The following is a 23,235-nucleotide window of genomic DNA, read 5'->3' on the forward strand; positions in this document are numbered from 1 at the left end:
CTTTTTCCTTTGGTAAGGACTTTCCAACCAATAATCTTGCTCTTTGTCTCTATCATCTGGTTTCTGGAAATTGTCCTTGTGGTCCATAAATTCTACATTCTGTTGTCACCAAAACTAGGGGAAAAACAAAAACCCTCCAACATTATTTTTAATGTTAGAGAGTCAAGGCATTACTTTATTTGTGGCCAGGATGTGGCCTGGCTCCCAGTCTGTTGGTATGTTAAGCTCATCTCCGTAGAGTGGTGCTACATTCCTTAAAAAAACTTAAAAAATTCCTTTCCTTAATGCAAACTAAGCCTGACTAGAGAAATAAAATAAAAATTTTAAAAGTTATATTGTTTCCAACACCGTGTCCAACCGCAACAATACGTTTGTCTCCCAGTCTTTGTTCACTGAAGGACATCAGAGTTTGTTTATGAAAACTTAAAGTTTCAGTACTTTCCTAAGCTGTCTTCCTACAGAAGCAGCTTGTGACAATTTTGCTAGATGCTACCTAAGAGTAATTAAAGAATAACGCACTATTTATTATAAATATATATATATTGATTGTTATTATTAAAAGAATTACTATAGAAGTCAATTTAAACCATTAACTAAAATTATTAAGAGATTCTATCTCCCTCCCGCCCGCGCCCCCTCGGGCCTGGCCTGGCCTGCTCGGGCCCTTCAGCGCCACCTCGGGCCCGCCCGCGCAGGCGCACAGTCGCGGGGCCCGTGGCCGCCGCCGGCCGGGGCGGAGGCGCCGCTGCCGCTCCGCTCCGCGCGGCTCCATGCGGCGGCCGAGTGGCCATGGGCTCTCTGGGCAGCCGCGTGCTGCGGCGGAAGGCCGGACTCCCGCGGGGCGAGGCGGCGGCCGCGGGCACGGGCTGCAAGAGGAAGCGCGGCGGCGCCGAGGGGCCCGGGGACAGCGACAGCGACGGCGAGGCCGAGCGGGAGGAGCGGCTCCTCCACCTTCGGGGCCGCAGGTCTGGGGGCGGCTGAGGGAAGGGCGCCGGCGGCCTTCGGCCCTGAGGGGGCCGGGAGCAGTCTGGAGGGGACTGCAGGGCTGGGCCGGGCTGAGGCGGGCTGGGGGGCTGCAGGGTCGGGCTGGGGGGCAGCTCTGGGAAGACACTCGAGGGCTCGGCCCGGCCTGCCATCGGGGCCCGTTGTGCAGGAAGGAGCGGGGGCTGGAGGGGAGAGGGGTCGGGAGGAGGCCACTCGTGGGTCGCCCTGGTGAGGAGGTGGTTCTGGGGCGCTCGGAAAGGCCCCGGCAGCAGCGGGGAGCGGGGAAGTGGTGCCAGCACGGGGTGACACGGCAGTAGCGCTGGGCTGCGCTGGGCTGGGCATGCCGAACCCTCTGAGATCTTGAGACCGACTGCTGTCGCTGTAACAGGAGAATTTGAAGGACTGTCTCACTGTTTGGGGTTTGTTGTTTTATTTTTACTAGGAAAAAATTGAAAAGCACGTCGAAATATATTTATCAGACGCTGTTTTTAAATGGGGAGAACAGTGATATCAAAATTTGTGCTCTGGGAGAGGAGTGGAACTTGCACAAGATTTATTTGTGTCAGGCAAGTGACTTCTTTCTGACTCCCAAAAGGAACTGTGTTTTTCATAAATGAATGCCTGAAGTATGACTGGAGATTTTTCCTTCCCCCCCCCCCCCCCTTTATATTTAGTACCTTCACTCTTTTTAGATGCAAACAGTTAACCAACTTCCGTTAGCAGTGTTGGGAAGCAGACCTGTACCTTCATGTTTGAAAAGTTCCTTTGCTTCTCTCTCTTGCTGTTTAATTTTTTTATTCTGTTTATTTTATTCTTAATCTTGGTGCATTCTCTGTGAAAACAGTCCTGAAATTTTTCTTTGATGTCCTGAGAACATATTCTTGTTTGCTGAACAAGTGGCTGAGAGGCTCCTTGTGATGTGAATATTCTTGCAGAGCAAAGGAGGCACTTCCCGAAGGGATTCGTAAAGCCTGTGGTGCCCCAGCTCAGTTTTACTGTCCACTGGATTTGGGTGCAAGGATCTGCAGGGAAGTAGCTGGTGCTGTATCTCTGTAGTTATTACTTAATTGTTATGAGTCCTCATGAAAGGATTCCTTGCTGCAGGAGGAACGTTTGCTCAGCAGCTCTAAAAATGAATAAATCATAGTGCTTACTAAGGTGCTATCTCTATGCAAAAAAGACGCTGTCTCTACAAACGTTTTCTGTTGGGCTATGTTCAGGTGGAGTCCTTTGTGTTTGTGTTTTGGGAGCACCGAGGTGCTGTTGGCTTCATTGTCTGTTCTCTGTGTCACTCCGCCTGTGGCAGAAGTGGGGAGGAGCCATGACTGTGCTGTGAAACACCGAATTCAGTTGTGCCAGTGGCTTTCGGGGGAGACCTTGGCAGGGGTTGATGTGAAGCTATCAGGTGATGTTCCTGGACGGGAGGGCACTTGTGTGCCAGCTGCAGTGAGAGCCAGAGCAGGGGGTGTGACACAGTGGCACTGGGAGGTGCTCAGTATATGGCTGCAGTTTCCCTGGTATAACAAGTGACAGGAAGAGTGAGTTCTAGGTTTTTGTGGCTGCTGTTGTGTCAGTGCCAGAATTCCAGAGCAGCTTCAGCAATTACTTGTATGGCCCCTGCAGGGGAAGTGTTTCATTGCTTTCTTGTAGGAAAAAGCCTTTCCTTTTTTGTGCTTGAGGGCCTTTTAACAAGCATAAACTGAAGGCAGGAGAGTCTTTTGTGTGAGCCAGAGCTGGAGCAGTGGCACCGGGGGGAGGGGCATGGGGTGTGTGGCAGGAGCAGGGCTGCCAGGCAAAGCTCCCACTGCCACATGGGACTCTTGACCCCATGAAGGGGGGACAGCCAGGGCTGGGTTGTGCAGGCTGGGCACAGCGCTGGTGTGGCCTCAGGCTGCTGGTGTTTTCTGTCATTGTGGGTCTGTGGTTGCTGCACCTCAAGTTCATGAAGCTTCTGAAACCTTAGCACAGGTTGGTGACTGAAATTGGATGTGAAATCCCTTTTGTGAATGCAGCTGTTTAGCAGGGTTTGAAAATCGTGATGTTTTCTGTAGAGGCCTTGTTGTAGGAGTGGCGTTCTTGGGAGATGAGCTTTTAGGCGGAGTTCAAAATTCTCCTCAGGCAGGTTTTGTTTCAGGGCACACTGCTGCATTGGAATTATGTCACTGTAGGTAAAATAGTGTTGGAGGTTAGAAATAACTCCATGTAAATGACTCTTAATGCCATTGTGCCTCCTCCTCTGTGCCCCTGAGCAGATTCTCAAGCCTGGCTGTTTCTGCTCCCCTGGTCTCTCCAGGCACTGCCTTGTGTTCCATGAGGGATAGTCAGGTGCTGCTCTGCCTGGTCACAGCACCTCTGAGAAATGGGGAATTTCTTTCCTGTGATGCTGTTACAAAAATGGTAAATCTTTTTGAAATTGGAGAGTTGATCTCTATGGCAAAGCTGAGGCAGCCTCATGAGGAGGACAGAGATGACTGAGGTCCTGGGTTTGAGAGGAGCATGTTGTGTCGTGTCAGTTAGGAATACGCCAAGGGTACAGAAATACCAACCTGATCAAATGAAATCAAAATTGGGGTTTGTATTATTTGCTGCCCTGAGCTGAAATGCTGAGTGAAGAGGTCAGGGGCTGTGGTGCTATACAAATAGACTTTATTTTTTTGATCTCTCAGGTAAACTGCATTGATAGCATCTCATAATGGGCACATCTGCTGCTGGGAAGGAAAATCAGGAACCCTAGTAGAGCATTATCTTTCCCTTCATTTGGATGGAAACCTCAAATTCTAGTTTTATGTGCTTTTCACTTAATAATAAAAGGTATATTGCTGTAAATGGTGTGTGTGTCTGTGTCCTTGGTATGAGACTACAGCCTTGTACAGTAATTTGTATGTCTTGCATGCCTTTTTTTTTTTTTTTTTTCTCTCCCAGTCCCCAAACTGGCATTCCCTAATGCCTGCAGGATTTGTTGTTTGCCAGTAACATTAAGGACTTAGTTCTTGGACTAATTGTCCAGTGCCCCCCACTGGTGATGTGGTTTGTGAGAAAAGAGCTTTTCTGGCCTTTTCAAACTTTTTTCTTGCTCTGGTTACACACACATAGCCCAAATTTTCCTGTAGGCATATTGAGTGTCAGAGATAGCAACTACAATCAGCCCTTTGAGTCTGTCAGAATGTTTTAGCTTGTGAAAGTTCCCTTAATTTTGTTCTGCTTAAAGGTAAATATTAACCATGTTTGGTTCCATGTGCTGCTTTTGGCAGTTTTAAATTGGGGTGAAATCTCTTAGTTGAGTTCTTTTTCTCTCTTTCCTCATACAGTCAGGCTATTTTTCCAGTATGTTCAGTGGCTCTTGGAAAGAATCCAGCATGAACGTAATAGAGTTGGAGATTCCTGACCAAAATATTGATGTAGAAGGTAAGTGAGAACCTTTTGTTTTAACAAAACCCTGAAGGGAGAGGTTAAGTTAAACCTCATGGTGCTCTGAGAAGGCCCATGAGGTTTAACTTTTTTATGCTGAAGAGTTTGTTTATGTCGTGGAAGCTCAGTAATGGATTGGTTAATGCCCCGTGTTGTTTTCTGTCTGATCAGCTGCTCTAGATAAAGAGCCAGTACTGAGACCATAGAGAAGGTATGCAGTGAAGGGGTTTGGTTATATTTAAGGACTCTTTTAATGCTCCTTGATCAGTGTTCTGTCTCTGTTTGACTCCTGTTCCCTTTGCAGCTCTGCAGGTGGCTTTTGGCTCGCTCTACAGAGATGATGTGCTGATAAACCCCAGCCGTGTGGTTGCCCTGTTGGCAGCAGCCTGCATGCTGCAGCTTGTAAGTCAAAAGTGCCAGTAGTTATGTCTTTACCTGAAAAGAAGCAGAGCCATTTAGAATATCCTCACCCATGTGGCCTTTTTCATCCAGAAGAATGAATCAGCTTTTAAGGCTAAGTGGGGAAAAACCCAAACACAACACAGTGGGTTTATTGAAAAATGCTATGACTAAGATTGAGGTGTGAGATTAAGTGCTTTGAGAGTGATATCTAAAAGTAGATTGAGTAGGTTTTGGAGCTCACTTGCTCTACCCTGAGGGCATTCATTTTGCTTTTCTTTCATGGGAAATATTCTTAAGGAACATTTGTGTTTCCATGATGATTTAAATGTTTTGAACAGCATAGCACAGCAGCCCATGGGACTTCGGGGATGGCTCAGACATGCAAATCTGTATGAATAGCACAGTGTCTGACATTTCCTTTTGGGAAATGAACACTCAGAACATTTGTGGGGTTTTTCCTCCCTGCAGGATGGCTTAATCCAGCAATGTGGTGAAACAATGAAGGAAACCATCACTGCCCAAACTGTGTGTGGTTATTATAATTCTGCGGGGACGTATGGGCTGGACTCCGTGAAGAAAAAGTAAGAATTACTGTCTCCAAGCTGCTTTTGACATCGCTAATTAGCTGTGAATTTACACACAGTACCATAATGACCAGGTTAATTTTTTTTTTTTTTTTAGAATAGAATCATAGAATCATCAAGGTTGGAAGAGACCTGTAAGATCATCCAGTCCAACCATCCATCCACCCAGCCCTATCACTGAAACCACTAAACCATATCACCCAGAGTCAGATCCAGACACCTCCAGGGGTAGTGGTTCCACCACCTTCCTGGGCAACCTATTCCATTGCCTGACCACCCAAACAGGGAAAAAGAATTTCTAACACCTCATCTGGATCTCCCCTGTTTCAGTTTAAGGCCGTTTTCTCATGTCCTCTCACTGCAGCCATGAGAGAAAAGACGAGCTGCATGTCACTACAGACTTTCAGGGTGTTGCAGAGAGCAGGGAGGTCCCCCTTAGCTCCCTCAGCTGTTCCTTATCAAACATGTTTTCTAGACCCTTCATGAGCCATTTTGCCCTTCTCTGGACATGCTTCAGCCCCTCAATGTCCTTTGTAAAGTGAGGGGCCCAGAACTGGATGCAGCACTCAAGATGCTGCCTCACCAGGTTCAGGGGGATGATCACTTCCCTAGTCCTGCTGGCCTATTCTTTGCACAGGCCAAGATGCCATTGACCTTTCTGGCCACCTGGGCACGCTGTTGGCTCATGTTGAGCCATCTGTCAACCACTCCCAAGTCCCTTTCTGCCAAGTAGCTCTTTAGCTACTCCTGCCCCAGCCTGCAGCTGCAGGGGGTTGCTGTGAGGACCCAGGATTTGGCCTTACTGAGCCTCGTGCTGCTGTACTTGGCCCATTGAGTCTGTCCAGATCCTTCTGCAGAACCCTCCTGCCCTCCAGCAGATCCGCAGTCCCACCCAGGTTAGTGTTGTCTGCAAATTTGCTGAGGGAGCACTCAATCCCCAAAACCAGATTTTCAATGAAGATGTTAAACAGGAGCAGCCCCAATACTGAGCCCTGGGGAACCCCACTTGTGACCAGCACCAGCTGGATTTAGCTCCATCCACCACAACTCCCTGGGCCTGGCCATCCACCAGCTTTTTACCAATTGAAGAATTTTTACCACCCATTTAAGTCACGAGCAGCCTGTATTTCTAGTAGGATGCTGTGCGAGATGGGGTGAAAGGCTTTACTGGAGTCGAGATGGACACATCCACAGCCTTCCCCTCATCTACTAAGCAGGTCACTTTATTGTAGAAGGAGATAAGGTTGGTCAAGCAGGATATGCCTTTCATAAATCCATGTTGGCTGGACCTGATCTCCATGTCCTGCATGTGCCATGTGATGGCACTCAGAATGATCTCTTCCAAACCTTGCCCAGAACTGAGGTCAGGCTGTGGAGTTCTCTGGATCCTCCTTCAGACCCTTCTTGTAGACTGTTCTCACAGATTTGCTGATTTCCAGTCAGCTGGAACTTTTCCAGTTAACCAGGACTGCTGGTAGATGATCCAGAGTGGTTTGGCAAATTCTTTAGCTGGTTGCCTCGTTTCTCTGGGGTGGATCCCACCAAGGCCCACAGACTTGTGTCTGATTGGCAGAGCAGGTCACTGTCAATTCCCTCCTGGATTATGGGGGCTTCACTCAGTTCCCCATCCCTCACTTCCAGCTCCAGGGGCTGGGTGTCCTGAGGACAGCTAATCTTGATATTACTGAGACTGATGCAAAGAAGACATTACCTCTGCCTTTTCCTCATCCCCTGTTGCTGCACTATGCTTGGCATTCTACAAATGATGGAGACTCTCCTTGAGCCTCCTTTTGGTGCCAGTGTATTTATGGAAATGGGGTTTTTTTGCCTTTAACTGTAGCAGCCAAATCAAGTTCTGGTTGGGCCTTGGTCCTTCTGATCCTTTTAAAGCTGCCTAACTTGGGCTTTGCTTGTCTTACTGGATTGTTGGGTTCTCCTGTCATCAATTCCCTTAAAATAGATGCAGATTGTTACAGGTTGATTGGCTGTGCTGTGACTGAGTGAGTTATAAAGTAAGGACAATATGTCTGGTCTTCAGTGTGACAGTGAAGTAACACTGATGATCACAGACTGTTCTGTCACAGAGCAGATTTAATATTCAGAGCTGAAGCTGAACTTTGTTTTAATGAGGAGGGCTAATGCCACATTTGGGAGCAGAATGCTGGGCACTCCTAAGTACTTCTTTGTGCCGTGACTGTTCTCAGAGTTCTGTATAACATTAACAATCCTTTCAATTCCACTTGTGCTGTGCCGTGATAGAAACTCAGTACAGGTTTAATAAGAGAAAATTTTCTGGCAAACTTTCCGTATTCAAAAACTTCTTTAGTATTTTTATGCATTTCTGGCTTGGGTTAAGGCAGCATTTTCCAATCCTGTGAGGCAGTACCAGGCTTTGTGAGCCTGAGCAGCTGTTGCAGGAATGTTGACATGGGGAAGAAACAGGCAGAGGTCCTAATTCCTTCCTTTCCATACAGGTGCCTTGAGTGGCTCTTGAATAACCTGATGACTCACCAGAGTGTTGGACTCTTCAAGGAGCTCAGGTACTGGGGCTGCACGTCCCTTGCAGGGATGAAAGACAATCTCTGCCCACATCTGGAGCTCACTGCAAATCACTTTCTGGGCTACTGCTGGTTGCTTGTTCCCTGCCTCCCCTTCTTCTTTTTCTCTCTTCTGTCTCACCTGTTACTTTTTAACTTACCTGTTACAATTGATTTTTTTTCAGCATAAACCTCATGAAACAGCTGATCAGCTCCTCCAACCTGTTTGTGCTGCAGGTGGAAATGGATGTGTACACTGCTCTCAAAAAGGTACTTGCCTGGTGCTGGCTGGGGTTCGATGCAGTGGAACCTTTGTGGGATTGACTGAAAGGATTTAGTGGAGTAGCAAAACTTTTACATAAATTAATGCACTGTGGAAATATCTCTTATTAATGTGCAGATTATTTCTCTGAAACGTTCTTAAACTGACTCACTGGAATTTATTTATTTTGCCCAGTGGATGTTCCTTCAGCTCGTGCCTTCTTGGAATGGGTCTTTCAAGCAGGTGTTAACGGAAGCTGATGCCTGGTTTGCCGAGCGCAGGAGAGGTAGGAAGAGTTGGCCTGGCCTTGGTTTGGGATTTGAATGTGAGTAATTTCTTAATTTTAATGGCAAAAGGTGACTTGCATGTCCATAATAACCTTCTCTAATCAGTAAGTAAAACCTCCAATATAAACAAGGTCTGGAAAATATTTGGGGAAGCAAATGGTAAAGCGGGTGCTGTGTGTTGCAGAGTTTGGGGGTGACATTGCCTTCCTGGAGTCGGCGCAGGGGAATGCATTCCTGCCCGTGTTCGCACACCTGAGGCTGCAGTACATCATCAGTGACCTGGCCTCAGCCAGAATCGTGGAGAGAGATGCCCTGCTGCCCTCAGGTGAGTGAGTGCTGGGCACAGGTGAAGCCTCGCCTCGATTCCTGGCTTCAGTTTTGGGCCTCTCACCCCAAGAGAGAGACTTGTGTTCTGGAGCATGTCCCAAGAGGGACAGAGCTGGGAAAGGGTCTGGAGCATGAGTTTGAGGAACAGCTGAGGGTGCTGGAGAAAAGGAGGCTCAGGGAGGACCTTCTTGATCTCTGCAACTCCCAGGCAGGAGGGGGCAGCCAGGTGGGGGTTGGGCTCTGCTCCCAGGGAACAAGGGACAGGACAAGAAGAAATGGCCTCAAGCTGTGCTAGAGGTGGTTCAGGTTGGATATTGGGAAAATTCATTCCTTCATGGAAAGGGTCCAGCTGTGGCACAGGGCTTAAAGCAGTGATAGAGTCCCCATTCCTGGGGGGATGTGGCACTTGGGGACATGGGTCAGTGGTGGCCTTGGCAGTGCTGGGGGAGCAATTCGACTCAATGACTTCAGAGGACTTTCCCAGCCCAAAGCGTTCTGTGATTCTACTTGACTGATCATGTTCCATGTGCCTTCCCCAGCCTGTCCTGCCCTAGAGTAATTGGGAAGATCTCAGTGTGTTCACTTGTCTTACTGCTCACATGTTTATCTCCAGCATCTGGTTTGTGGTTGAAGATTCAGCAGAAGATGAGTGTGAAAATTATAGGCATAAAAGTCTGCAAAGTCACCCATGTACATGTGTTAAGCATTCTGCTTATCAGTTGGTTTGTCAAAATGCTCTATAATCAATACATAGTACTTTATCAATGTTTAAATGGTCCCAGGGGCCCAGATAAGCAAAAAATCCTTTTCCTTTTGGGAGAGTGAAACTTTCTGAGACTCGACTATTTTCCACCCATTACTTTCTAAAAAGAGCTGGATAGGTTTTGATAGGATTTGGAATAAAACCCGAAAATTAAATTGAAATAAGGTGCTTTGAACTCTTCTTCCCGTTTCCAAAACAAATGTTATTTACTAATAGAGATTTAGGATGATTTGGAGCAGAGAGGATATTCAAGTATTCCACTCTAGTACATTTATCTGCATTTTGACTTGTGTAAAATACATCCTTCTCTTAGGGCCTGGTTCTTTTTGAAGTCCAGAGAGCAAAATGCCATTTCATGGTGTTAGAGATTACTGCTGTTAACATCCCAGTATCACTGGAAAATTAAAAGCCCCTTCTCATCCTGCTGTGGATGTCTGAGTCCACAAATCAGCTTTGTTCCCTGCTCAGGAGCTGTGTGAACCTGGCTGCTCATAGATAAATAAGACTGGAAATGAGTTACCAATTGGGCTCTGACTTGAAAATGTTTTTCCACTATTTTTCTGATCTCTTATCACAGGAAACACCTGCCCTCCTTCTTTTTCCTTGTTATTTTTTTCTTCCCTTCTCTCACCTGAGATAGTTGAGCTCCTTTGTAAGTGTTTGGATTTCTCATGCTCGACCTTTGACTCCTGGTATCCTTGTTCATATTCCCCTCTGCTCAGTGTTCCCTTGTCAGGGTTGAATCCTTGCACGGAATTTTGCATCTTAACTCTGCTGGCTTTTCCCTGGCTCTCACTTTTATACAGTATATAAGATTTTAAAAAAATAGAACTCTTCCTTCACCTGTGGCTGTGATGTCTGTTTCTGGGTGTAATTACCACATGCCAATTAGTACCGACTTTACGAGTTCATCACTTATAAATACAACTTCTTTGACATCTGTGTTCTTGTCATGTAGCCATACGTGAGGTGTGAAGTAGGTAAATCCATACATGCAGCCATGGGGGATCACAGTGGACTCTTGCCATAAGGAAATGTTTAAACTGTCTTTGAGCTATGCTGCTGCTTCCTATAATTTTTTTTTTTTATTTTCATCTCATGTTGGCCTTTTCCTTCATGCTGGCATTGATGTCAGCACAAGGATGCTGTGATGCCAAGTTGAGGTGTTTGTTTTGAAGCCTGTTGGCCTGATGGAGTTGTTAGATCCTTCTGAAGTGCTTTCCTCGCCATTAAGCTGGTATAGGGTCATGTCAGTTTGCCTTTCCTGTACTGGCATCTCCTATCTCTGCCAGCAGCAATGGTTTAGTTGCTCTTTGTAGCTGAGTGTCTGAATAACCTTGAGTTCCTCTCTTTCAAATGTTGGATGGATGTGGCTCTCAGAAGCTGGATTAGGGCTCTCTGTGCCTGTGGGGAGTGGACAGGGCCTTTCCTTCCCAGAAATCTGCCCATCTCCTGTGTGAAAACGAACAGGTACAGGAACAGTACTGCTCAGATGTGCTGGCTTTCCCTCCTCCCAGTTCTGGTTGAAATGAATGCCCTAATACCTGGAGAAGAGGCTGTTTCCTGCACTCGTCCTTAAACAGTAAAAGAGGAATGAACTTGGTTATCCTTTGTTCAAAATGCTGCTTTAAAGGTGTTCTCAGAGCAGTAGATGGAGGCAGCACTAGGTGTGAGTGGTCTGGTCCATCGTGCCCAGCATGTGGGGCATCTTAGACCTCCAGCAAGTGATAACATTTTGTTACTGCATAAAAATCCCAAAAGAGCAAGTCTCAGCTTTCATACATGATATTTTACTTGTTTAAGTGATGTATAAAGTAAATATAATCAGTGTTTCTTCACAGTAATATTGGTACAGGTTACAGGCAAAGTGCAAAAATTATAAAAAATAACTTTGGGTGAATGACTCTTTGGATCCCTAACGGTGACACAGCAGAACGGTGAGATTTGTATCCTTGTGAATTGGCTTTGTCAGCATGTCAATAAGATGTTGCAAACCAGAAATTTTCTGGAGCTACGTTTGATTTCCTCCTCTAAATGTCTGCTGTTACCACTTACCAGGTGTGTGTGATGGACTGTGATGGGCAGCCTTTTCGTAGTTCTCTTCAGTGGATAAACATTGTGTCTGTTCTCAAAGCCAGAAGCCTTTACCTGTGTCTGTCAGAGGAGGAATTGTTCCAAGATAATTGCATCTTTGAGGCTAATTTCCTTGTGTGCATCGAGAAAGAATGTGAAATTGGTGCGTAGCTCACAAGCTGTGAGGGAGCAGTGTTTGCTCTGTAGGGAAGCAGTCCCTGAGCTGCGATGAGCGCTGTGCTGGCTGGGTGGCACTGTGGTGCAGAAAAAGGGGACACAGGGCCACGTGCTCAGTGCACGAGGAGGATCTGTAAGGAAGTGCTGTTGGAGTTTTGCCTGCCCTTGTAATCTTTTCATACCAGGGTGTAGCCACAAGATGTGTCAAGATCAGAACTTTTGCTCTTCGTACCTGAGAGTCTGCAGGCAGGGCCATCGCTGGGTACTTTGTGTTCTGGCAGAAGCTTTTTTGATTATTCCAGATGAAATTGGTCTCAAGGAGGTAGATAAGGAAAATGCACTGAAAGTTGAAAGTAATGCTGTGATTGTTTATCCATTTATTTTTATACTCTGTGTGTGTAGGGCCTGCCGGGGAAAACTGAAATTCTGTGTTAGGAGTTCACAGCAGTCTGAGCTTTGTGCAGAAAAGGTGCAAGATACAGGAACACATAATGTGTCTGTGTAAGCACAGTGTTTTTCTGTTTTTCTCAGTGACTTCTGAACATTTCCTAAGCTCTGCTTTCCCTCTCCATAAATCAGCAGATTCATGCAGCCAAAATGTGAGGTAGGAAATAGCTATGTGCACATACACATGCACAGAAGATGCTCTCCCGCCTGATATTTTTTCCTTCCCTTTTAGCACATTTCTCTGTTCCTTATCTGTGTACTTTTCCTTAATTCATTTTTTTATTTTCTGTTGTACTTTGGTTAATTCCCAGTTTGCTCCTATCACAGCCTGGACTTTCACTCTAGAGTCAGTAGAGCAAGGGCTGGTTTTAATTTTTCAAGTCAGGACTTCTAAGTTGCTGTCAGCAACGTGATCTCGTCTCTCCTCCCTTTTGTCCCATTCATCAGCTTCCTGGTTTGTTTTTGGTCACAGTGGCTCTCCCTGTTCCTCTCACCCAGCCCATATTCCAGAGCTGGTTCTTATACATGACCTTGCCCCCTTGCTCCATTTTTTATCTTGATTAATAACTTCTTACACCACATGCTTTTGGGATCCACTTTGTGTAACTGCCTGACAGACTGTTGGATTTTGCTCTGTTTTATCTCTCGGTTGTAACATTAAATTAACACAGCAAATAAAATCTTTGTGTGTTTCCCAAGGAAGACATGATTTATGTTTATTCCTAGCAGGGTACAGTTTCTGTTTGTTTTACCATATTTGTCTTAAGTCACTGTTTTCTTTTATCCCTTGATTGTGTTTTCTTCTTTAACTTACGTAGAATTCCATTGGGGATTCAGAAAACAGCAACTTCGCCCAAGAGCTTGTTAACAAACTCCTTGGCTGAACAGAGCTTTGTGTGCTGAAAAATGTATAGAGTTGCATCACTTGTGGCATCAGGGGATATTTGAGGAGATGAACATGGTCTGGAGTTACTGCCTGTTAGTTGTGGATGTTTATCCTTTCCCCTGTGTAACTCCCTTCTCCCCAGCTGGGAGCTGGAGAACACAGGGAGTTATCAGGGGGTGGGTTGCATACACTGTCCAATTAGTAAGTGTAACTTTATTATTTCAATGTCATTTTATTTCTCTATTTCAAATGTATATTACCATCTCCAAAGACAACACCAAGCTTTTTTTTTTTTTTTTTTTTTTTTTTAGAATGGCTGTCCTCTGTTTACAAACAGCAGTGGTTTGCCATGCTCAGAGCAGAACAAGACAATGATATTGGGTAGGTATGCTACAGGCTTTCCTTTATTTCTTTCTTAAATTAGAAACCTTCCTCTCATAAATACTGACATGATTAATTTTGGAGTTTACATTAAAAGGAGGGGGGAAGCATACTCCAGTGCTTTTAAATTGTTGCTCTCTGTGGAGCTCTGTTCCCTTGGGCTGGCTGGTCTTCCATCCTTCAACCAGTAGAACTCTGGAAAATTGGTGTAATGGGACCAGAGGGAAATGCTGGGTGGGGGACACATGTTCTGTATTTCCTTTGTGATGGTTAATGCTTCTCACTAGTACTTTGCCTGGAAATACATGTTGAGGCTGTCAAAAGGTAATTTATGAGCCTTCCATTTTAGGAATACTTCGGGACAGTACTGCAGATGGAGAAGCCTGCCCTGGCCCCTTCCCCCAGGCTGGGGGACAGGAGGCTGTGGGGAGCTGCAACTGCGTTGGTGAAGGAGGCAATCTGTCATTTTTTATCTGTCATTTTTTACCTTTACTCCTGCCCCTCCCACGCTGGCCTCCCAGCACCTAGCAGGGTTCTGCATCCTCTCACCTCCCTTGACCTCACTCCTTTCTAATTTCACTGCCTTTCCCCCTCAGTGTTACGTTCCGTAGCTCTCCACTGCCAGTGCTCCAGCTTTTCCCAGTAGATCTTCCTTCTCCACTGCTAAGACCCCGTTCTCTCCGTAATCCTCCAGTTCTATCTCTTTTGTCCCCTTCCTACACTGTGTGCTGCACTGTGCTGGCATTGCTTGCCAGTGAGAGAATTCCATGAGACCTCCGAGCATGTGAGTGTCATTTCTGTGCCCCCCAAAGGCTGGTGTGTGGCTATGCTTTGTGTGGCTGGTGCCTGTGATGCTGAGCCTGTGCTTGGCCAGTTTGTATGTTTGATGTGTGTTACATGTGTGTGTGGCCATCAAACTGTTTCCCTTCCTTCTGCTTGCTCTTGGCCATGCTGCAGTGAGCCAGGTCCCTGATTTAACACCAAAACTATGGCAAAATGTAGCTGGAGAGTTGGTCCTGCCTTTGTCTTTTCTCCTGGTTCCTAGAGTGGTTTGTGGAGAAAAAAGGTCAGGTTAAAAAGCTGCCAGGTCAAGCAGCTGCAAAATGCCTGTCACCTCCCAAAACTAAACAGACTGACATGTTCCTTTCTCCCATAGCTGTGTCACCCAGCAGGTTGTTGGGTTTTAATGAGAGCTTCACTGGGTGATCACAGGCTGAGAAGTGTGAGAACCACTGATCTGCTTTGAACCAGAGCCATGCAGGCTTTGGCAGTGTTGTTCAGTTACATATCTCCCATCTTCCCTTAAAGTGAGGAGTCAGTGTGCTTGGTGTGCTTCCCTGGCAGCAGCAGTTCAGGATTTTTGAGGAGGGGGGTTTGGCTGGATTGTCACTGAACAGCCAACAACTGCTCTTAAACGCATTACATTTCTGTCCTGAAACAGCCCCATGGCGTGGCTCCATGGCTTAATTATGTATTGCACAGAAAATACTTCTTCAATTACTTCCTTTTGATGTCATCATGTAATAGTGTAAAAAAACCCAAACTCTGGTGTGAAGAATAGCCAAGATCTTTGAAAATGTTGTTCTCTTCAGTAGCAGTCCTTTAGGAAAGAGTGGAGGTAAAGTACAGAATTGTGACTCTCATATTCAACTCTTGAAGATTAATTCTGGCTGGCTGTGTTTCTGATGCTGTTTTCTTGGGAAGGCTTTTGCAATGCTGCTGTGGCTGTATCTGAGAGTAGACAAGTGTTACCTCCTGGCTCGTGGGGAACCAGGGCTCACAGGGAAGTGAATCATCAAAATTCTGGTAAAAGACCCTGTATTTGCTAATTTTGATTTTTTGTTTTGGTAGTTCAGTGCAGTGGGAGCATTTGAATTGTCAACCACTGGATGTACATGCTTCTCGAAAAGCGAGCTCCCACAGAGCTGCAGTGAGGATGATGCGGATCATCCAGCTTGGAAAAGAGCAGCTTTCATATTCAGCTACAACTAAGGATTTCAATGGCTCTTGGAATGGGCAGAGTATTTTTCCACATTTTTTGCGCTTGTCTAGTTTTCTCTTTTGCAGTATGGGTTTATTATTTCTTTTAAGTCAGTGAAAACCAAAAGTCTCAGCCAGAGAACGTTGAGTTTAACAACAGCTTTCAGTTTGGCTCAATCTCTTAGTCTGGTGTCCATTGCCAAGGGCAGCGTTGCTGGCAATGGTAAGAACTGGTGAGATGTAGTGTTTCTCCTCAGTATCTCTCAGCTTTGGCCTTTACTAGTTTATAAACATAGTGATTCTGGTGGCATCCAGGTTACTGTTTGTGTAATAATAATGAACTGATTGTGTCTGGTGTTCTCTGGGGCTGTGGGGAAGAGATGGGGTGCCAGGCATGGGGTATTGCCCTGCAGTTGCAGCAGCTCAGCTCCACTGCCACTCATCCATTGCATGTGGTCTATGAGATCAGTGGGATTCGAAGCCCTGTGGTGCCACCATGCAGGAGAGGCCTGTGGTTGATAAGCTGTGCCTTAGAAGGGCACATGTACAGCTGCTCCTTAGTGGTAGTGCAAATGTTTTTGTCATTTGACCAACCTGTAGCTGCAGGAAAAGAATTCAGGTTTTATAAGCCCATGGTTTATCCAGCTCTGCTGCCCTTCCTCTCACACCTACTTCCATATCAGTATGAAACACTGTTCTGAAAAACTGTGTTCTCCCTTAGGGGTAAGGAAGCAGACTTGGGAATCAGATCAAGACATGAATCTGATTCCTCTGAGCTGAAGTAAGGCTCTATTTCCATATCCCACCTGGTGCAGGGCATAATTCTAACACTGCCAACATGGAAATGGCACTGCTTGGAAGTGTGTGATGTGGTTTATCTTGATTACTTTATAGAGAGGAAGAGAAGAAAGTGTTTCCCTTCTGCTTTGAGTTTGCATTTAAAAGGATTAAACATTTATTCATGCTAAAGAACTGGAGAGTGTTTTTAACGTAACATGGGAGTTTGTTACTTTGAACTGTAGCTGCTCAAGGTTTACTTGTTGTCCTAAAGTGGATCACTTTTTTTAAAATTAAACATGTGTTTTGTGGCAGGAGCCAGACAGATCTTTCAAGTCCAGGACTGGAATCACTTCTGCTCTTAACAGTCTCTTTGGCAGTGTGTGAGAAGGAAGCAGAATAACTCTATTGTTCACTGTGTGGCAGCTGGTGGAAGTGGTTAAAGCTGAAATTCTGCATTGTCTGAGGCTGCTTGAGGGATGGAGAGGGAGGTGTTAATGTCAGTCTGAGCATTATGGACTAATGTTTGTGAAATTTGTCACTAATTAAACAGAAATAAATCCTGTATCACCATTACTGCATTTAGGTCAGCCACAGAACCAGTTCATCTGGAAGATGTGGAAAAGCACACAGGAGGTTCCTGGGTGAATTTGTTCATGTGTGATGAGCTTGTGTGCATAGCCTGTTCATAGAACCCTTCACCTGCCAGGATTGGTTTTTACAGAAATGAGAGAAAATACTTGGGCTGAGTTCATAAAAGCTTTAGCAGCAAGTTCCTGAGGAGTGTGAGCAGTAGGAGGAGAACAGATGCATCTTTTCTGGCTTGGAGGACATTGTTGGGTCTTGTGGGTTTGTAGTTTAACCTGCAGAGATTGATGTCACTGCGATTAATAAAGTTCACTGCTAGCTCTTGGCCTAGTGTAACTTGAACACTTTCTGGCAGTGGGAGTTGGGTTGATGATGTCGTGGTGTGTGAAGCAAAGTGAGTTACACACTTCTGGAGATTCAGGACTGATCTCACTCATGCTGGCTATGCAAGACTGTTCTACGTGTTGAGCTGCTGGGTGAAAGGAGCTGATGTTGGTGTGAGTTGACACAACCGAGGGGCTGTGACAGCTCAGGAGCTCTGAATGGCTGTGGCACCTCGTGAGCACTGAGGGGAAGTGGGTTTTTTTAGCCAAGTTGTGTAACCAGCCCCTTGAGAAACCTCTCCCAGTGTCTCGTGGCTGCTGCTTCGCAGCACTGCTGTTGTGCAGAGCCCTGCAGCTGTGCCCCAGCACTTGTCTCTGGTTGTGCCTCAGAAGTCAGCCTGCTGTGTTTAAAAACACCTGGGTTTCTACAAGGCTGGGAGAATGTATTTCATTGCAACAGCTATTATTTTGTTATCTGGAAAAGTTTCGTAAAAGAAGTCCTGCCTAACTGAGGTGTCACAACCTAGTTTGTATTGGAGTTTTGTAGTGTAGGTGGATGTTTATGGTATAATTTGGGATGGAAGAGACTCTGAGAGCTCATCTAGTCACACATCTGATAAAAGAAGGGTCGGTTGTGGGTCCCTTCCAACTCAGGGTATTCCACGGTCTTGTGGTCAGACAGTTTTACTCCAGTCTGTTCATCTTCCCCGCATTAAGGTATCATACGAAGCTGTTGAAGTGTCCTTAAAGATATTGTTTTGGGGTTTTTTCAGGCCTCAAGAAATCAATAAAGAGGAACTGGAAGGAAACAGCATGAGGTGTGGTCGCAAACTGGCAAAGGACGGTGATGTAAGTGTGGCACGTGGCAAACTGCAGAGCTGGCATGGCTGAGTCAGGTCAGGCATTTCCAAATCATATAGATCCTCATTGTCAAACTGAATCCAAAAGATGTCATGGAGAAAGATACAATTTTTTTATCCCTAGAAGGATGGAAGCAATTGTTGTCTCAGCACAGAGTAAGAAACAGGTGTTTCATTGTTCTCTTGTGCTGCAAAAACTGTTAGTTTTCATTTGAGACTTGGAAAATCTAGGCAGTTAAATAGAGCCCTATCAGGGATGTCTTTTTCTTTTTAGCAGGAAAAGGAAGTTCTCTAGATAAGATTTGTAATATTCAGAGCCAGGGCCCCTCTGTGTCTTTAGGTAACAAGTCTTGTAAAATAAATAGAGAACATGAATTTTTCCCACTGAAGTCACATAAGCTAAGGCAGTTGACCCCAAGGAGTGCTTTGAACATGGCTGGGACTCACAGATCAGCCCCGTTACCCAGTGCTGAGTATTTGATACCCACTTGTGTGACATGTGTTCTGTCTGTCTGGGAGGCAGCTGACAGTCAGCTGCTCTCACGCAGTCACCTAGTACGGTTTGCTCCTACCAAGTTCTCTATTTCAGACAGATGTTGGCAGGGATGTTGGCACTGAACCCCCACTCTCCATAGTCCAGAACCCCATTCCCAGGACTGACCAGCTGGAGCTCACGTGGCACCCCTGGTCTGTGTCACAGCTCACCCTCAGGCTGCTTTCTCTGGTGTCCCCTCTGTCCTGCAGTACTGCTGGCGCTGGACTGGCTTCAACTTTGGCTTGGACCTGCTGGTCACCTACACCAACCGTTACATCATCTTCAAGCGGAACACGCTGAACCAGCCATGCAGTGGCTCGGTGAGCCTGCAGCCACGCCGCAGCATTGCCTTCAGGTGCCGCACCCAGCGGGGCTTGGGGGCTGGCTTAATGCTGCCAGCCCTGTTTGCCTTAAATTTTGTTGCCACCAAGTCAATTATATTTAAAAATGTTACCCCGTCTCCTTGGGAGAAACTCCTTGTGCTGAAAAAATAACAGGAGATTGAAGTGATTTCATTGTTCTGTCCCCAGGTTACGCCTGGCATCATTCGATAGCAGTGGGAAGATGATTTGCAGCAGGACAACAGGCTATCAGATCCTGACCCTGGAGAAGGATCAGGTATATCTGTGGGGTTTTGGGCTGTTGAACTTCAATGGTGGAGTTCAAGGCATGAAAAAAATGCTGAGAAGTTACCAATGCTTTTGAAGGGGAGTTGCTTCTTCTTCTTGTCATGCTTATGTGGAATCTCAGGCATTCCTGTTGGAGGTAGAGGGTAATTAAGCTAATCTGTGAAGTGGAACTAGAGTAGGGTAGTGTGGGTTTCATTAGTGTTGATAATATGAAATTAGTTCCCATATTAGTAAAATTAGTGCCTGTGGTGCTGCTGTCTGCTGCCAGTGTCATGTTCTGCTGCTCTCCCAGCCCTCCAGCACTGCTGACATCACCTCTCTGCATAATCCGTCCATCAGACTCCTTATTTAGAGGCAAATGTGGAGTTTGAAGACTCTTGTAAGTTGAGGAGTTAAAAGAATGTCTACATGTTGTTTAAGGGTTGAATTTATTACTCTTCTAAATGAATTGATAAAAGCCGCAGAAAGGAGTGGAGTTTTCTTAGAGTATGTGCCCCTTTCCACCCATTGCTGACGGCAGGATTTAGTGAGGTGTGTGCAGGACTTGTTAATCAAGTTTCTCAAATCCCTGCCAGCAGTGCTGCAAAGGTGGTGAGAACACAGAAAACCTCTTCTTGTCCGTGCCATCCCTGCTGGAGGGTGACGTTTCAGTTTCGAAGTTTCAATTGTTTTGCATCCTCACTAGGGTGAAGTTTCAGTTTTGCTGCCCCAAAACCCTAGAGTGGAACCAAAAAATTCCTACCCCCAAACAGAAATTTGTCTTAAACTGTTGGGAATGCCTGGTTGGTGAAATCTCCTAAAAATGAAAACTCTCCCTTCCTCCCCAGCATGTTGGAGGGGAAATTTGCTCAAGCATTTCCTGTGGTTGTTCCCTGTGCTGCAGAGAACTGGGAGCTCTGGGGTGGGGGCTGTGGGCAGGTTGAGAATGTGTCAGTGTTTTAAGCTTGAGGTGAAGGTGAACTGTCTTTGCTTTATTTTTTTCATATTCTGATTTTAATCCATAGTCATTAAAATGTGCAGAATGACTATTTTATCAGTCTTGTTCTTTGTGGTCACCCATCACCATGCAAATGTGCCTTGTGTGCCTCAGGAGCAGATAGTGATGAATTTGGACAGCAGACTCCTGACGTTCCCCCTCTACATCTGCTGCAACTTCCTGTACACATCACCAGAGAAGAGGACAGACAGCGAGGCACAACTGGATCATTTGGAACCCTGAGACTTCCTGGGGGTCTGTGGCAGCCCCTCTCCCACCCTGGATGCTGCTCCAAGCTCAGACAAGCAGGCCTTACACTGTAGCAACATCACTGGCTTTAGTGCTCTCCTATGCACCTCTGAAGAGAGGATCAGACATTAGATAGGTCAAAATCAGCTACCCTTTTTTTTTTATTATTTTTTATTTCTGTTCTGCATTGTCAGGCAGTAGCCATTCCATGTTTGAGAAGTGTTATACTCGGGCTTTTCTGGGTGAAAACTGAGCCAAATTGGAAATAGGGAATTTGTGTGGATCACAGTTGTGTGGGTTTTGTTAGTGTGGGTTTTGGTTGTATTATTTGTTGGATTTTTTAATAATTGACCTGTAAATACCAGACCCATATTTTGCTTATTTTCCTGGTCCTTTTCCATTAGGGCCAAATAATCTCTGTAAATGTGGCCTCTCACCTTTGATTATTTAACTGCCCAGCCTTTCCCACCTGCTGGGTTTAAGTCTTTTTTGCAGCTCACACACACACATTTCATTCTTGGTCTTGTTTTAACACTGCAGCCAATAATTCTCTGTCTTTTACCAGGTTAATTTACTAACAATTAACAAGGATGTTCTTAAGTAAATTTTTTTCCATGTGCAGCAAATACTCCAGTGTCTTCACCATCACTTGAGTCCCCTCAGCAGCAGCTCTCAGCTGGAGTTCTGCTGAGTGCTCATTCTGCTCACGCAAACCAAATACCAGTTTTTAAACATTTTTTGTGGCTTGTTTTAGCTGTTACCTTGGGAATACATCCCGTGTTATCTCAGGAACTTGTGACTTTTGAGTGCCTTTTGAGTTGTATGTGTAACACCACCTTCACATCAGTTCAGCAAGGTCACGGGATCCAAAGGCAGAGTGGGGAAGAAGGGATTCCTCTCCAGTTGGTTTGATGGATGAGTCGTGTCATGGTACTCTGTTCAGTCTTTGTTGGGTTTTATGTTTGTCTCTTACAATTTTGAATTCTTACAGCAGGATTTTTTGATTCAAAGTGGGAATTTTTGCCTCATTAGCCTATTTTTTTATGTCAGAAAAATATAAAACTATTTGTACTTTATAACAAGGATAAAAATATGTTGGGCAAGATAGAAAAACATGGCAATTTGTCATTAAATTATTTCAAGTGGAATACTTGCCTGTGTCTGTTCTTTCCTGCTGGGAATAGCTGAACCCTATGGATTCAGCCCCTGTGTGTGATCTTGTGTTGTGTCACAGCTGTGGCAGCAGAGAGCAGAAGCATTTTAAGGTGTTAAGCTGCTTCAGCATCAAATTTATTTATTGAATCAATTCTATTTAGATACTTAACTCTGGTTTTAATTAGAAGTATGAACTCCTTAAAATTGATTTAGTGGAAATTGATTCAGTAGAAAGCCACAGGGGCTGCTGGTTAATGGCAGAGGGAACAGGTTCATCAAATCCTGGTGGTTTTTAACAGCAGGTTCAAGTCGGAGCTGTGAGGGTGGGCTGAGCTGCACAGGGCTTTGCACCCCTGCCAGGGCCCAACCCTGCTCTTCCCTCTGGATCCCAGAGCCCCCCACTGCTCTGGACATGGGGCCCTGCTGCTGGGACCCACCCAGTGTCACAAGGACATGGGATGTGGAGCAGAAAATGAATCTTGGTCTTTTTTTCCAGGCAACAACCTGTTCCCTGGATCCCTGGGTGTCCTGGATCTCCCTGCACCCTCCCGGCTTTGGGGGCACTGTCAGTGCAAGGAAACAACCCCCTTCCCTGCTGTGTCCCTCTTCCCAGGGGCCAGGATCAGGGATTGGTGAGGGGGTGAGGGGAGCACAGAAGCCGAAACACATGACAATGACCCCAGAAATGGATGGTGGTTTCTCTTTCCTTTATTGTCACCGAGTAGGAGCAGCAGTGGTGGCCGAGGGGAGCTGAGCAGTACAACACCACACTCAGGAAAACTGTATGAAAAGTACAAAAATAAGGAAGCCTATATATAATATCATTGCAGTCAATTGCTAAAAATAAATATTGTAAACACCAAAGAACAACATCAGGTGAATCTACAGCACTCATTTCTGCCAGCAGCCACACAGTCTTTGGCTTTATGACTCCCCTGCCCATACGGAGCCAGCACCCACATCAAGATGCATTTTCTTTGCTTGAGGCCAGAAAGATTTCAGACTGGTCAGGGATGTCACAAGGGAAAGAATTTCCCTGTCTCTAAATTGCCTTGAGAACAGGAATTGCCTCTTTTTGCCTTCAGTGCCCATTTTTCTACCAGAACAAGCAAATCATCAGCCCAAAGCAGGCATTTTCCTTGTCTGGAGGGGAGGGATTGTGGCAAGGGCTCCCCCATTCTAGTTTACTTTGTTGTTATCTTGTGCCTCACAACCCTTGCATGGTGCATTTTGCCACCATTTTACACCTCTCTCCTCACATGCACTTGGACCTTTCACCCCCTTATCTTTCTGACAGCCAGATGGGTTTGGATTGCCTGATAAGGGAGAGCAGGCACCAAGTTATCTCAGGTCAAACTGCATCCGAGCTGCTGCCAGGCTAGAGATCTGTGCCCCAGTGATACCCTTGTAGCCCTCGGGTCACTGAGCACGAGCTGCTCCTTCCCGGCCTTGGACTCCAAGAAGGGAAGAGGCAACTTCTGCTCAAAAGGCTCAGTATTTGCTGATTGTGTTTATATGTATCTACATATATATTCAAAACACAATAAAATCCGGTCCAAAGTACCAACGAGGAGAGAATTGCTAGGGAGCAAAGGCCAGAGACTCTGTTCCCTGCTCCCTGCGTGGCTGGCAAACATCTCAGAAC

The 23,235-nt window shown here is 45.8% G+C and overlaps 1 protein-coding gene across 3 annotated transcripts; it reads left to right on the forward strand.

Moving 5' to 3' along the window:
* The first annotated feature begins 701 nt into the window (after nucleotides 1–701).
* On the forward strand, nucleotides 702–21,583 carry GMCL1 (germ cell-less 1, spermatogenesis associated). 3 transcript variants are annotated; one of them, XM_085080424.1, is made up of 15 exons: nucleotides 702–965; nucleotides 1,427–1,554; nucleotides 4,297–4,389; nucleotides 4,697–4,794; nucleotides 5,263–5,375; nucleotides 7,853–7,918; nucleotides 8,101–8,185; nucleotides 8,373–8,463; nucleotides 8,649–8,789; nucleotides 13,449–13,518; nucleotides 16,220–16,279; nucleotides 17,960–18,035; nucleotides 18,791–18,936; nucleotides 19,112–19,199; nucleotides 20,301–21,583. In XM_085080424.1, the coding sequence occupies exons 1-15, from the start codon at nucleotides 790–792 to the stop codon at nucleotides 20,427–20,429; spliced, it is 1,560 nt and encodes a 519-aa protein (XP_084936550.1). In that variant the 5' UTR covers nucleotides 702–789; the 3' UTR covers nucleotides 20,430–21,583. The 3 variants fall into 3 exon arrangements, with proteins under 3 accessions (XP_084936550.1, XP_084936552.1, XP_084936551.1); XM_085080425.1 differs by lacking the exon at nucleotides 16,220–16,279 and having other exon boundaries at nucleotides 704–965; XM_085080426.1 differs by lacking the exons at nucleotides 16,220–16,279; nucleotides 17,960–18,035; nucleotides 18,791–18,936.
* Nucleotides 21,584–23,235: the final 1,652 nt, after the last annotated feature.

Source organism: Lichenostomus cassidix, chromosome 22 (genome assembly GCF_008360975.1).
Source record: "Lichenostomus cassidix isolate B80296 chromosome 22, HeHo_3.0, whole genome shotgun sequence".
NCBI classification, from domain to species: Eukaryota; Metazoa; Chordata; class Aves; order Passeriformes; family Meliphagidae; genus Lichenostomus; species Lichenostomus cassidix.